The following is a 17,437-nucleotide window of genomic DNA, read 5'->3' on the forward strand; positions in this document are numbered from 1 at the left end:
TTTTTATAGCTTCCGAGGGTAAAAATATCAAGTAGTATAGCTCATGCATATTCATTGTTGCTCGGTTCTAAACTACCCATTTTAATGTTCATGCTCAACAAACGGAGAAAATCTGAACAATATATATAGTATTATATACTACGTTGGGTGGTGGTGGCTCATGTCTTCAGTTTTTCCTTCGTTTCCGGCCCCCCTCCCTCTTCCGTCATTGTTCCACGTGGCGTTTGAAATTATTCTTGAGAACAACCCTCTTACGTTTGTATACAATAACACATAATATATATTACACTTACACAAATATACATATATTATGTATACATTTATGTGAAATTTTAGCACGCTTCATACCGACTGACTGGGCTCTTCCAAATACATTTATTCATACAATATTGTGCTTATTCTGGGTACCTACCTATTCAACGTTTTAAATTCTCAGATAAATTCAAACCTTAAATTTCATCAACAATAATTATTTGCAAGTTAGAAATAATTAACATAAACAATTAAAAACACAGTATAATAATGGTTTTATTTTCTTCTCCAATATGGAATTGTATTTACAATGTGTAACGTCATCATTGTATTATTAATGACACTATTATAATTAATGTAATGATCATATGTATAATATAATAGCGTTAAGACTAGTTTTGATGCCTTCTATTAGTATTAGGCCTGTACAGAGATTAATATTACATCCATACAAATTAAACTTCTAACTAAATATTCTTAAATCTATAAACAAAAATGTATAATAATGTATATTGCACTTTACTTTTACTTTAGCACAAAGCTAAGTATTTTTAGTTCCTTAATATAAATTATTTTATAATACATTTAAATTTAAAACTTTATTTTATAAATAATCTAGCTATGATAGATTGTCATAACTCATACATAAGTATCTAACAAAACAAATGTTGTACTATACTTGTACAATCATTATGGGTTATAAATATATTATTTTTAATAGTAATAAACATTGTTGTTAATATTTTAAATTATAAAAATTAGGGGTTTGTTTATGAAGAAACGAGATCTGAATTGCCAGTTGTAATCACAAAATGACTAGAATAATTGTTATAAATTGTCAAATAATATTGATTTTCCAATTAAATGTTTTGTTAAATAGGTAATAACAATTAGTAACATAAGTATACAATAGTATTTTAACATTTTGTACTTGTAAATGCTAATGGAATAATAATTTTGGTTTTTCATTGATATACAGTACATATCTTTAATACATATTTTATATCATTATATTATATACATATCGATATATTTGATATCAAATAATACCTGAGTGGTTCAGTTTATTATAGTTACAAGCATTTAAATTTAATTTTTTTATTATAAAATAAAATAATAATATTTTTGTTAAAACTCTGTTTGTACTAGTCGTCTTTAAATATTTAATTTATGATTATTATTTTAGTATAGTATTTATATTTTATTTTTCAATAAAATTACGTACATTAGTGGTCGGTTTCTTATATTGGAGAGTTATGTACATAATATTATAATTAATATTGCGCTAGGCTGAAATAAGGATGTATAAGTTTGTACTTGTATAGAATTATCACGGGTTGTATAACACGTCACATACAGTATAAAATTATTAATGCACTGCACTCATTTTCTCAGTCAATTTTTGATTAGGTTAGGTCAGCATAGATTAGTCGAATTTATAGTTACGAATATGAGTCGCCAATAAAAAAGGCTAAACAATTTAAAAGTTACATCGATAATAAATAGTAAACAGTTAAGACTTTTTGGTTTTTTTCCTTAAAAAAATCAAAGTAGAGAGTTCAGTTCACGGAACCATCTGAAATAAATTCATTAATTTAAAATGCCAAAAACTGACCGATAAAACTCAAAGTAGCAGTAGCCTACATATTATATTATGTATGTACGGGTGCGTACGTAGTTTTACATACAAACAAAATTATAGTTAAGGTGATGATCGGTGATGGGTATATTCAACATGATAATTTTTAGTTAATATTTTTGTGCGGTGTACAGTGTTGATACGAGTTGATTGTCACGAGCTCATAACCTGTGTGTGTGTGTGTGTGTGTGTGTGACGGTGGTTTGCGTCAGTTTTTTTTCTAAGAATTTTTTTTTAATAGGTACACTAAGACTAATCAACACTTAGCGGTTGCACAGACGAAGGGTATTTTACAATTAAAATCTGTTTGCGTACAATGAAATCAACACGCGTTTTCGTAGGTCCTCTTCTCCACCCCGGGTAGATGCAAACCGAGAGTCAGTTTTATAATTATATCGTATTATTATGATTATGATTATTATCATTACTATATTATAATCGTAATACCTACGTGTAATACGATACAGCATAACGGTTCGAAAGTGGCCTTACATTTACACCCCGCGCTCATCATAACGAATGAAAAACAACGTTGTGAAAAATAAACACGTGAACGGTGGCTATATAGGGGTTGTTCATTCGATGGGCTTGTACGGATGTGGCGGCGGCCGGGCCGCGGTGGTGCCGGGCAGCGACCTGGCGGCCCAGTGCACGTCCGACGGTCATGGTGACGCGTAATGCGAGTAGTTGGCCAGGTGCGGTGAGACTCCTGTGTGGTGGCTGACGCCGGTGCTTGCACCGGGGTGGTGGTGATGGTGGCCCATCGAATGCGACGCGGACGCGGCGGCGATGTTTGAGTAGAGGTTGGCACCCGGGTTGGTCCAGTACGACGACGCCGATGGAAATATGCTACCTGTAAAATGCAAGCAAACAGATCGACGCGTTCGAGTTAAAAGACTTGAGGCAATGGGTACTTTAATATGATGTGTGTAGATACAATGTATAATTAAAATTATACTGCAATGTTGTTAAAATAATAAATTCAATAAGCTGATTAATGTGTGGGATTGAGTCCTCGTATGGTGGTTGCCGTTCAGACAGCTCATAATATGGAATATGTATAAGGTACAATGGAAATTATTAAAAAGTCATGCCACCAATTTCCGCCAATAGTGTGAGCCCTCCGTACCAAAACGAATGTAACATTTTTAATCTCACCTCTGCCCCTTATAGCCTAGCTTCTGATACGCCAATGATATACGTGTTCATACATGCATATAAAATACACTTAGAGAAGACATAATACGTTATGATATTATGTCTGTACATGGGTAAATACAGTTTAAGATATCAATTATCAATTTATATTTAAAAAAAAGTGAATTTTCAGTTAAACGGAGGCACGTCAAAAAGCATGTCTTGTGAAGATTTATGTATTATTAGATACCTACATTAAATTCGTATATATAAATACACATAATATGTTACGGGCAAAGACGGATAGTCGGAAATTGTACTGAACATTAAATGCATACCAAATCCGGTCATTTTGAGTGTTCGGACTGTATTTACTATTTAGTGACTCAGAAAGCCACAATAGAAACCCGAACTCAAATAAATAAACTAGTTTAAAATATACTTTAGAATATTATCATAACAAAAAACAATTTTTAAATAAAATTCCTATTTATGTTGATTCTATATTAGGTATAGCTTCCACGCATTTGGTTATTATACACGATTTCCGCAAGTGAAGTGTTTTATTATCACTTTGACTACTAAATCGCCCATTGTGCACAATGCCCAATTTTCTACTTTGCCGTCACGGCGCGACGTTACATATTATATAAATATAATATACCTATAGGTACAAAGTGTAATTTCAAACATAATCGTTATTCACTAAAATTTAATGGAATAGTTTTGAAATAATATTTAAAACAGTACTATCAGCTATAGCTGAGATCTCACTATCTCCACATCTAGTAGTTACATAATTTTAAATTTTTACGGAAAATGTTTTGAAAGACATCTTAAATTTAACTGTTGAAAAGTTATAATATACCTACATCATACACACTATTTAAACACATTATTAAATTATTATAATTAATAAAAATATATACACTAAATGGTTTTGTTTTTAGTTACATAGACATTTAGTATTGTATATGTAGGTATAGTATTTATTTTAGTATATTATATTGAGGAATTAAAACTAAATTCTGAGCTGGTTACGTTAGCAAAAAGTAAAAACACATTTATCGAATAATAAATACGTTAAATGAATCGCTTCCTTTTTATTATCGTAATTGTATTTGTCTGGAAAAAGAATGGGAATCAATGTTGCAAAATATTAAGCACCGGAAAAACATATAAACCAAAAGGGAAAACTTCGTTATTGCAGAAAATGTATTTTTCCCATTGCCGACGGGCAAGCGGTTTTAACCGAGGGGTTTCATTCCCAATATTTCACGGGTTATTGCAATGAACAAAACCCCTGTTCGGTGTTCGACCGAAACGAACATATTGACAAATTAAATTACAAACTAATGGATTTCTTGAAATTGATTTTGTTGTTCCTCATTTCGTAATAATTATATTTCAGCCAAACTACCAGTTAAACTAGACATTTTACTACAAATTGAAATTTTAGTTTTGTAATAATAAAAATAATATATAGGTGCCTATTATTATAATATTCTTCATAATAAATAACATAATATACGATTTCGACCATGATGAGAAAACTTCAAAAATGGTATTTCTATATATTAAAATTCTCAGTCAGAGAATAAAATAATTTTAAAAAAGGAACAATGAATTATGAATACTTTAATTAGTTTAAACATTATTTTATAAATACAATGTATTTATTTAGGTTTTAATCGACTGTTTATGCAGAACGTTATTCGTCATACATTGATAAATATTTAACCGTATAACTGCATAGGGTTTCACGTTTTATTCTCCAGCCTTTAGAATTACCACATATTTTTCTCTTTAGTAGCAGAGGACATTTACTTTTATTATCAATTCTTAACACATATATTATGTTGGAAATACTTCGAGTTTGGTTTTATTAAATTAACAATATTATATAGCATTAGAGCTCATACACTATAAACACGTTAAATATTATAGTCAAAATATTCTTATTGTCTTGAATTCTTGAATTCTTAATTATTTTTAAAGACTATTATTATTTGGTTGTATAAGATAGTCATTCAGTCATTGTAACACCAAACGAGTTGTACATATTTTTATCATTATAGCAGCATATTGACATTCTGCATGACTTTTTTCAACTGCAGCACTTGGCATACTTTGATGTTATTTTTTTATTGCACAGGAGGTGAGCTGGCGTCTAAAATATAGGCTATACATGCGTAATACACGTACATTGTAAGTTGTGGGTACTTTATGCTGTGTGTGTGTGTGTGTGTGTGTGTACTTATACATAGGTAGCTATATCGCGAGGAAAATGTTCCCATGTGAATAAGAGTTTTTCCTCTAATCGAATACGCCCGCCCGGTGCACGTGCAGTCTGCGGGTATACGTGTGCAGGCGCGACGACTAGAAAGTTTTTTATGCGTCGCGCCCCACTCGTTCAAATCGCTAAACTTGATTGGGCGGCACCGTGTTCGTACAATATTATGATAATATGAGTATATACCCAAGCCGTGACGTGGATCGTGGTTATGGCCGGGCGGCCGAAAGTTTCTAAGAGCCGCGTGACGACGCGACGACCTATATATTTTTCAACGCGTCGACCGCGCGACCGGGAGCGTGTCGCTTCGGGTCGATCATCATTTGCGGGTGATGTATAGAAATTGCGCAGCGGAGAAGGTGGGCGGTGGGTGCCCGCGAAACTGTCGCATACACCGCGGCGGAGACCCATCACCGAACGATCGAGAGAACGCGCCCGCGCGCGCGCGCGTAAAGACGACGACGCGACGGTCGCTATATTATTTTGTTTGGGTAACCCGCGCTCGTCGTCCGGGCGTTGAGGAGTTTGCTCACGGCCGCCGCCGGGGCGTTTAATAAACGCTTTGCTCCCGGGGAACCCGTGCGTATATAGCCTCATCGGCGGCGGCTGGCGGAGTGCGCGCTATCGGTTCGGCAGCGCCAAGCAATTTCCGGGAGTGACGAAAGCTCGTCCGCGATCGCTTTTGTCGCTCTCCGCCTCTCTACTCTCACACACATACATATATATGACTCACCGTTCACCGCGTTTCACTCGTTTCACACGACCAAGCGACGTTCAATATACGCGTGGCCGAGACGAGACGCTTTGCCGCAAGCACTACTGTGTTGTTCGCATTCGACGGTTAATTTTTTTTTCTCCCACCCGCCAGTCACCAGTACGCACTTGATGCGATATTATATAATAATATAGCGTTGTCTGCTGCAGTGGTAGCGAGAACTTTGTTTTTCTACAAAGCAACTATTTGAAATAAGTGCACACCCACAAACCGTGTCAATGCGTGTAGGGCTATACCGTCACCCCTTCCCCACCCAACCAAATCTAATTCATAAAAGTCCATGAATTATTAATTGTAAATTATAAACGAGCTTATCATTAAGACACCCACCCCCAATTTTACATGAAACTGTTGATTCATAAAATAGCCATATTCTCGCCACCACCGGTTGTATTAATCGCGGTGTGTATAGGCCGCGGTGCAGCGCGCGTTTTTCGATCGCCATCGTCACTCGTAGTTGTGTACTTTTGAGTATATTGTATCTGGGGATTTTTTTTTGTTTTTGCTTTTATCGTATAGGTTTAGAGGTTTGGTTTCGCGTTTTTGATAAATATACATGAACAGCTATAGTTATATACATAATACATATAGTACTATAGGCAGGACCTCGAATGATCAACTCTCAGGAAGGTGAAAATAACGAATTGAAAATGTACCAAACGCCAAATATTCGCGGTACACTGGTCTGTAGTACACGGGCCGTTGAAAATACAAATCAATACTAATTCCTCAATCATATACTACGTATTATTACCTATACATGGCTACATAGTTTTGAAACTTTTGTATTTGCTCGTCTTATACTAAATATAAGTATTTATTTATCTATTAACCGAAAGCGACAAAATATCTATTAATTCGAGTATAATATTATGTTCGTATCACAATACAAGCGTTTTCGACATGAATCGCCGCCGTTTCGTCTGCTGCTGCATAATATGGCTGCAGCTGACTGACGACATCGTAGTCCGCGCGCGCGAACCGCCTAATAAAACTGCATAATACAACGATACAACGATAATCCTTCGTGCGACGACGGAAATTAATATTTCAATATTATATTATTGTTATTATTGCCAACGTCGCAATATTATACGACACGACACGACGTAACGTTTACCGGACGATTAACGACGACAACGACGTCGGTGACTACGCGAGTATAATAATATATCATAATATTATATACATATATTATGTAGTATATATAGTAACGGTGCGCAACGGAGCGAAAAATCACTGGATACAATGTCTTCTCGCGGGAGCGGAGGGCGTCGTCGGTGGTTGTCGCACGCGTAAAAGTATATTGCGCGTCGTATATACAGCGCGCACGCTGCACGCACTGGAGGGGCCGCAGCGCTGCACAGCGCAGTCATTAAACGCGGCAAGGACCGAACGACGGCGGTGGCGGCGGCGGCGGCGGCGGCGGCGGCAGGGTCATTAAGGGCCCATTGTGGACGGCTAATGAGACAGACGATTCGCTTCGGCGTGTATAAATATCGTCACCCGGTTTGCACTAAATCTCCGGCTCTTAATGTATATACGCGCGTGGGGTCCGCCATCGACGACGACTTTACGTAATATCATATATATATAATATTATACCATGATAATATACTATACTACATATATTATACGTGTGCAGAGTGTACACATTATATTATATAATACACGCGAGCAGTGTTCCCGAGGAGGGTCCAATACGAATTCCGCGACCGCGTCGGCTATAATGTTGCACGCATCATCCGTATAAATCACGTGTTGACGATAATATTATGCCATGGTGTATTACTATGATGACGCGCGTGGTATATCGGTGGACGGTGGCTACGTTTTTATGTATTATAGTACAGATAGCGACGGGTTATCGAACGCTCGAACACAACTCGAACTTTGAGAAATTCGATCACTTGGATACGGACCGTTGGAAATCAAAACTCGAAGTCGAATGATCCGAATTGACATGGTTGCATGCAGGAATTGTTTTGACTTTCGATCTACTCGGGATTGTGTGTTATGCCTTTAAGTATGTGTTTTGCTATTTGTCATATTGCGTTAATAATCTATTAATTTATTAATTGTAATACGATAGGTACACCTGTTGAATAGAATATTTTATAGTCAGTTCAAAACTACCTAGTCTTATAGCTTTTATTGTTAAACAATATTTCGTCGAGAATTTTTTTTTAACAATGACCCTTTTTTGTATCAGAGAATTGAGGGACAGAAAAGAGGGATTGAAAAAGCATATTATAAATGTATGACAAAAAAAAAAATTGCAATACCAAAAATATAAACCAATTATGCCACTGCAGGTTATGTATGAATAACGAATAAAACAGATCGTGTCTATAATGGTTTGACGGATCAAAAAATCGAATACGTTTTAACTAGGTCGTCCCATCAGGCGTGTAATTTTAACAGTACCTATATTAGAATATAGTAGTAGTGCAGCGCGTCTTATATAATATGTAAATTAGGCTAAAATAAGAATAATTTACGCGATTCGATTAAGTTAATCCTCAGAATCGTCAGTCAGGACATGTAAACCAATATACTTTGTTCGTTTGAATATAAAACCAAAGTTTTTCTCATTTGCATATCGTTAAATTAAAGGTCTCCCAGCTAACGTTTTCTCCGACAATAGTGGAAATTAATTTTGAAAGGGGCGAATAGTGTATTCAATATATGTATATAAAAATCAAAGCAGGGGTCGAAACTTTAGGTTTATTTTTTTTTACCGCCCTAACGATTACGAGTGATTACGATTTTTTGATTTAAATTTACGTGATTCAAAAGATATCAGATATGCAATATTGTGTTGTAAAAATAGTCTGTAAATAGGTAGGTACCTACACGATAAATATACCAGAAAAATAATTTATATATATTATTATAATATACACGCCCATTTTCCACGGCTGAGAAAACATTGTAAAGTATAGGTTTACCGAGTTTTGCATAAGCTCTATTATTATTGTTGTTGTTGTTGTTATCATCTGTCGTATTTTTTCGATAATTTAACCTATCCCAACGGATCGTTTCGAGAACTACGTCGAGTTCAAAGCACACATACGACTGTGCTTTTAACAGAAATCACACACACGCAAACGTGTATATACGTGAAATATATATATATATATATATATGTAATAGAGGTGATGAAGGTGTAAACGTTATTGTATACAAACTCGTCGTTTTATTCGTCTTTCTCTGGGTTTTTTTCCCTCCATCGTATAAGTAGGTGTACAAACACACACACAAATGGGTCAATATACACCCGGCTGCAATAGGATTTAAATATATATATATATATATATATATATATATGTGTATGTGTGTGTGTATATATGTTTGTTTGTGTGTGTGTGTGTGTGTGCATGTATTGTGTACACGCGCACCCCATATACCTACTACGCCACTGCCACCTCCGAGAGAGCTCGATGTAAATTTCCACGGCATCGCCGCCGGTAAAAGGCGTGCGGTTGACAAGTTTTGTTTGCTTTTTGCGCTCGTGGTGTATATATAATATTATTGTGTATAGTGTCACCGGTCCCTGGTCGTGCGACTTTCACGCTTTAAAAGCACAATCGTCGTCGTCGTCGTCGTCTTCGTTTGCATACGAATGATTTTCGCACGGGTTGTTTGCTCATATATATATATAGTTTACCATTTTCCCCCAACCAAACACACACAGAAACACGTACACTGTTTGCACGCACGAACGACGCGACGAAGACGTTATATTATAGTTCCCCTTCAACGCCGCCGGACTGCAGGCTGTATTATTATTTATTATTAATAGTAGTGGTAGTAGTATAGTATTGCGTGTACATCTCGAGCGAGGGGTGTAGTATTATATTGTAAATGTCTTGTCGTCGTTTCTTATCAAAAATATTATATTATAATCTCTTTAGTTTTGTTTTCTGAGATAACGGTAACAGATATATTTACCATTCATCGCCGTCACGGTGTTTCGTACAATAATATACACACCACATTATATACAGGTACCATAGGCGGATATTTGGTCACATCTGTGGGGGGCTTAACATTTTTGTCTTATCCTTTAGCGTAAACATACATTTTTAAACGCTTCAACCGACTAACTAGTGGCTACTCAGTACTCCTAATTTATTCTAGCAGAGGCACCGAGTATATACAGGTATATTAAAATACACAATTTATTTTGACATCTAGTGTGGTTTATTATATTCAGGGGGGGGGGGGGGCTTAAGCCCCCCCCAATATCCGCCTATGATAGGTATAATGCGTAGGTTGCATCCCACTTATCAGTTATCACATACCTAGTTGGGTGCCGGATTTGTTTTGGTTATACCTATATACCAGTTGGGTCTCGGATTTTTGTTGCTTAAAATAAGTTTGTAATGGAAAAGCAGTTTTTTTATGTTTTAGTAGGTACCTACCAAAAATAATCCGGGACCCAACTAGTAAATACTATCTGTAATCATCCCTAGTGTTGAGGCGCAACTCGGATATCTATGCCAAATGTGTTATGTTTCAGAGTTGGTGTATTTTTTCATTTTTGAAAAAAAAAACATAAAAAACTGTATATTTTGTTTTAAACTGATTCTTTTCTGTTCAAAACGATGTTTTAAACAAAACAAATAATTTGAGTTTTAAACAATTTAAACAGTCTTCACAGTTTAAAAATTTAAAAATACACCAACTCTGGTTATGTATAATATAACTAAAAAATGTTTTCGTAACGGTTTGCTTAGAAATACATGTTACGAATTTTCGTAACACGTTACGGTCACGTTACGTTAAGGTTGCATTAAAATCATAATCCAAAATATAATTAAGGTTGTATCACATTCCTCACTCCATTTTTGAAACATGAATTTATTATCACTCCGATATAGGTCAAAATGTTACGAAAATGTTCATTACTTAATTGATTATATTATGCTGCATTAAATGCATAGTGAGATTCAAAATAGAAATAAATAACTACAAAATAACCGTTAAACATGTAATAAATAAAAACAATTTATGTTTAAATGTATTTTAATAACTTAATCTGTTTTTAACCGTTGATATTATTATTATGCTTTATTTTAATCTCATACATCCCTTTTAGTTTTATTTATTACAGTTAAAAAAATAAAGTTAATGACTTTTTGTATTTAGGTTAATATCTTTTCGTTCTCTATGATTATATAAAAATATTTCTTCCTGACACGTAAACGTTGGCCACAGTATGGTCAATTAATGATAACAATTGTTATTCCGATTATTATATTGTAATAAAATATTAAGCTTACCTGCTGTAGATGTTATTCCAGGCGCATGAGGTGACATGAAGTTTAATTTCGGAGAATGGTGGTGATGGTGGTGATAGGTTGTCATGAACAAATCTGATTGATATTTGTACGCAGACGGATCTGCAGCAGCTGGTTGAGTAGCTGCTGCCAACCCTTGAAAGTCAAACTTGTACGCATACCTTTTTCCATGAACTTTCGTCATTATATTTTTGTCGTAATAATACCTGAAAATCAACAAAAATATTCAAAACATACTTTTTATGGCAAGGTAAAAATTAAATAGGTATTTAATCCAAAAATAGAGTTTACTTTATAGTTCAAACAACGAACATAATGATAAATAATTAAAACGATGTTAATATTTTTAATTTATTAGTATATTAATAAAAAATGGAATATGGAAATCTAAGTCTAAGTAATTAAACATTTAAATTGCATTAATTTGTAGGTATATTGTGTTTGCGCGTGAATGATTTAAATGTTGTAGCTCATAATTTGTTTTTTTAAATAATAATTTAATTTTAAACTCAATTCTGTGTTATTTTTATTTGAAAGTTCTATGTAGGTCGATTAAATATCAGGTGTAGGCTGAAGTATACATGAAGGTTCGATAGGACTTAGGCTAATGGGAATGATTTGAGCCGTAATAAGTATACGTAGTTGACGGTGAAAAGGTTTCCAAACCCACGATTATCAATTTATATCCGGACCCCTTTTGAATCCCGTAGACTTAATTTAATTTCTAAATCAAAAACATCGAATGACTTTTGCTACCGCGCGATATACAATTATTTTACGTCATTATTGCATATACTGACGAGAAAAAATTCTAAATCCAATTACTAAAAATAAATGTAAATTATTGTTTGGTATTTGAACATTTAGTTTTCGTCGCACAATAAAAAACAGTAAAAATAAAACATTTATTGGTTAGAATCTAAAAAAAAATGTTGTTTTCTTATGGGCTATTCGTCGAAAACGCGCCTGATGGTGTCTTTTTTTTCAACATATAATATTATATAAAACGGTGAAATAAAAAACGAAATGTCTGGATTAAGTGAGAATTCAGAGGCTTCGGCGCGCTTACAGAATTAATAAACGTTTTCTGTTGTATCGCGTTTTCTCCGTGGAAGAAGGGCGTGGGTGATTAACGCACAATCAGTGGCAATCACCGACCAACAACCCCTCGCGTACAATTAGAGCGCCCAAAGCCAGTTTCACACCCCTTCGCTTCCATATACCACTGATGCCGCCCTAACCATGTAATTAGGATATATTACACGTTCGCCCTTTGGTACCCAGTGGATGAGCGAATACGTGTCTGCCGGAGCACAGGGCATTCTATAAATCCAATTACCGAGGTATGTTCGAGGTGAAATGTTATGAAAAGAACAAAAATCAATATGCATAAGGGTTAAATAAGCGGCTTCATGGCTATTTTGTTCAAAAGCGATCCACATTTTCCAATAATCATTGCACCTAGATCCAAAGTGTAATACTATATGTATTTAGACAGATAAACTTTTAAACATATTCCTTAACGCTTACATGGTTTTCTAACACAACATAATTTTTTTTAGATTAATGATATAAGACAGTAGTGACCGGAGGATTTTTAATATAGCTGCTTCAGTTCTCCTTCCTTCCACCATACGCTCAATATTTTGGCATACTAGTCCCTGCAGAGCAATTTCCTAAATTACTTGTATACGTTATCCATGTTTGCAGGTAGTGGTAAAAGTAATTAATATTCTGTTCAGTTTACCGATTATTTGATTTAATGAATTAATAGTTTTTTTAATTTTAATGAATATAGTGCCACGCATTAAATACAAATTAATTTACCTTAATGCTCTGCTTAATTTGTCGTAGTTCATGTTTGGCTTGGATTTCCTTTCACCCCATCTACGTGCTACTTCGTCAGGGTCGGTTAACTTAAATTCACCGTTCGTACCTTCCCATGTGATACATGCTGCATTACTGCTATCAGACAACAATTCCAACAAAAATTGCCACAGTTGTATTTGACCAGAACCTATTTAAATACATAAAAACATAAACTGTTCAAAGGTTTGATTATGTACACATATTTAATTTTATTTAAAATATGTAGAGTTAAATTATATATTATTAAGGTTATTTTATCTAATAACTGATATAAGAAACTTAGGTTGTAAGGACGTAGGTACTGTAAATCTAAATTAATTTCTTAATAAATAAATACATAAATTCCTTAATAACTATAATTACGTATAGGTAATGGTTAAGTTTAAGCTTGAACATTTTATTTTGGATACCATTTTATATTTGATGTTAGTCTAATACGCTAAGTTGAAAATATAAAAATTAAATAGACATGTATTGTCTTAATTATTATAGATATACAGTGACATAAAATATAGGGGCAAATGAAACGTGTATCTGGTTGTCAGATAGTATATTAAGTAAGGGGCATCATAGACCGTGACGAATGGGTTGTAGCCGAGAGTGTGGCGAAAGTCGATTGAATACACGCGAGCCGAACATAATTCAAACCAAAGCCGGAAAAGTGTCAAGTATTGCGTGGGAATATTTTTTACGCTATTAGACAACCTTAGTAATATAATAAACATGAATCATGTTAGTCATTAACATATTGAACATTTTCAAATAGTACCCAAACATTGGTTATATTTATAACATTGGACGTATTATTTTTAATTAAAGAACACTAACAGATTTATATTGTTACCACTATGAAAGTGATAAAATAGTAAATCTCTTGTATACTCCGAACAAAATATTACTTTTTCTAAACATTTTAAAACTGTTGATATCAAGAATTTTGGAACTACTTAATATATATAGGAATGATATTTATTTAAAATGTATAAACAATTTAAAACACAAGTAATAATGAAATTCCACTTAAAGTGAACTATATAAACATCGAGGATGGTTTTCGCTTCTTGCACGCTAATGTTAAGACTTATAAAGCATATGATATATTTTCAACTTACCAGAGCTAGCTAATCGACTGCTGGTGGCTCCAAACATTTGATATGGATCTGAAATATTAGACACAAAATGAAATAAATTCAATTAATGATGCATATTATATTTATAAACTTATTGTTCATTAAAAATATATCATTATATACCTACACCTATTAAAGTTTGTGAACATGTAAACCAAATAATTAATAATAGGTACACGGTGCTTTAATATTAAAAATAATAGATGATGTTTCCTTGATTTATACGTTACAGTTTATATTTTCCTATTAAATTCAGTTTAAATAATAATTTGCAGTGAATTGATTTGTACAGAGGGGCTAAAAAAATATCCCGAGGGAACAATAAAATAGGGAGTATGTCGAATTGTTTGCGTACAGGCAGCGCAAACAAAACCACTACCAAAATATCACCCTAGGGCCTATAATGGGAGACAAGCTATTTAATGATTTTTCGTAAGTAATGGACATGGGATGTGCATTGTACACTATATTCATATTATAATATGGTCACACCAGTTCAAATACCTGAATCGTAATACTTAAAATTACAAATGTATATTAAGATGAATCGACACCACATAGCAACTTAACTTAATCTAAATATATATTAATATATTATATACGTATGTTGGAATTGAAATATTAGTACATATTTATAAAGTGTACCCATAATTAAAAAAAAAAATAGCGGGGAAATAACTCTGTTGTATTAGATTTTTGGGTGTACCCATCGTCAGTCATCATTGGGTTGACACTGTAATGGATTTGTTAAATTTGAATTCAATAATAAAACATTGCATACGAAAAACGATTCTGAAAGGAAACAGTGTACCAGCATCTATTTATGAGTAATACTATCATTTTTTTAATGCTACTGTTGAAGGGTAGTACACTAATACGGTATGTTGAAATATTGTTTACCAAAATCAAACGGCATATTATAATATTACTATTATTAAGTTACCATTACACTTCTTTATAGTTTGGGACTTTAACATAAATATTATTTGGAAGAAGTGATACTTTTTTAATTTTTTTAATAAATAGATAAATCGTTTTAGTTAATTAATAATTTATTAATAAAGATTAAATTTAATAAACTGTATTGTTTTAATGAAATAATTCACCCATAGTACTATGCTGTTTAAATACGAAAATGATTATATAAGTTATATAAGAGATAAATAATTTCAAAAATTAATTAAACTTTTTCCTATTAAGTAAGAAAAAAATTTAAGTTCGTCTTTAATCATGCGATTCTTAGCGAATTAATAACTTTGTAAAAGTTTTATTACTTTAGAATGTATATTTTGGCTCTCACTTCGCTGGGTTAATTAGAAACTGCTGCTTCTGTAAAATGTTGACGTAGTGGCCGGAATCGTGTTTTTTTCCCCGGGGTCGTCTAATAACTTTGTCACGGAGGGAAGTGTAAAAAAAAGGGTCAGTGAGTAAATAACTGTGACTTGTTATTCTTTCAGGTTGACTTGATAAGCGACGTTTAGGTTGAATTTTAAACGTGATACTTTTCGGCGGGGTCTGACATCTGAGTGCTTACAAAAACGCTTTAGCAGTTCCATTATCGGCACGTGGACTCGTGTACGGCCGTCTGAACTGATTGACAGCTTAAAGGGATCGCGGGGGATAAGGTACATATAGTATAGGGGAAAAAGGGCGATCGTTCTTCTTTTTCGGTCCATAACTTGTATGTCAAGTACCACCTCTCTATAACCGCAGCCAAAGTTCATTATTCTGCCCAACCCTTTTCAACACATTTTTTCCCTCTAACCGTTAACAAAGATTTTTTAAAAATATCTGACACTCACTGCATCTAGTTTTAGTGGCGTCTCTACTCTATAAGCCGATATTTGTAGAGGGAGGGGGTGAATTCATATCATATTATATGATAATATAGTATAAATTATTATTTTCTAATACGATACAAAAAAAAAAACGATACCGTCCTTATTTATTAAAAATAATCTAGTGGAATTTTTAGTTAAACCGTGCTAAGTCACTATGGGCGGTAACTCGAACTTTGGTCAAAATTAAGACTTTGGTTTCTTCAGGAAGATTAAACTTATTTTAAATAAAATTTTTTAATGAAAAAAACCGAGTAACACCTAAATTAACCCATTAAAACCATATTTTAGGTTAAAACAAATAAGCAGTAATACCAATAATCATCATAGAATAAAATACGGTAAATTATATATATATTAATATAACATACATGAATTGTAAACTATACAATTCCAATATACGAGTAATTAAGTCAGTAATGACTATAAAATGGTTTATTTAATTAACTTATTTTCTGCTTAAAGCATATACCTATGTCATACAACATCAGAAGTAATTACCTAGTCACTACCTTAAAATGGATTTACATTTACCCATCTGATTATTATAATTATAAAACAATACTTCTTGATTGGTCGGTCCATGTTGTAACCAATAAATACCACAGCTTACTGTTCAGTTTAAATATTTCAACTCGACCGACATGTGTTTAGATCGTTTTATCTATAACCTGGCACAACCATGACCAATATCTAATATATAATATACATAAAGATTATCAAATCCACGGAAAATATGGTTCAAGAACAAGGCAGAACTAATTCCTAATAAATCATAATACCGGTGTATGCAGTAAATTCCCAGACTCGCGTTCTCAAGAGGATCAAATTTATTTTACCACGCGCTTTGGGCAATTAAAAAATATTATGGAATTTACGTATGCCGCTAACTTAAGAACAGTGGCGTAATTAGTAAACGTCGTTCGGACTTCGTAACTTATTGCCATTTGAAGTTTATCATTTATCACGGTAATAATGTCTAGTCGGTGCGTGAGCGTATGGTACATGCAGATAAATTATATAATATGGACAATAATATGAAACCAGGTTCACAGCTGAATAGTTTGTTAAGTGCAGGAGTGCCTTTTATCGTATTCTGATTGGTCATTGCAATGATGGTCGATTTCCTGAGAAATCTTCAGAGCAGGGCCGAGCTCAACTTTTTAGGACACGATGTGACTTTATGAAAAACTTGGTA

The 17,437-nt window shown here is 33.7% G+C and overlaps 1 protein-coding gene across 2 annotated transcripts in view; it reads right to left on the reverse strand.

Annotated features, from left to right (window-relative positions):
* Window positions 1-503: 503 nt before the first annotated feature.
* Window positions 504-17,437, reverse strand: part of LOC132945303 (DNA-binding protein D-ETS-3-like) — a 58,645-nt gene continuing 41,711 nt past the window's right edge. For both annotated transcript variants that reach the window (XM_061015007.1, XM_061015006.1), the window contains 4 exons: window positions 14,384-14,431; window positions 13,230-13,419; window positions 11,385-11,608; window positions 504-2,744 (listed from right to left, as the gene is read on the reverse strand). In XM_061015007.1, coding sequence (XP_060870990.1) covers window positions 2,554-2,744; window positions 11,385-11,608; window positions 13,230-13,419; window positions 14,384-14,431 — 653 coding nt within the window. In that variant the 3' untranslated portion in view covers window positions 504-2,553. The remainder of the gene's footprint in view (window positions 2,745-11,384; window positions 11,609-13,229; window positions 13,420-14,383; window positions 14,432-17,437) is intronic.

This window comes from Metopolophium dirhodum, chromosome 5 (assembly GCF_019925205.1).
Source record: "Metopolophium dirhodum isolate CAU chromosome 5, ASM1992520v1, whole genome shotgun sequence".
In the NCBI taxonomy this organism is placed as follows: domain Eukaryota; kingdom Metazoa; phylum Arthropoda; class Insecta; order Hemiptera; family Aphididae; genus Metopolophium; species Metopolophium dirhodum.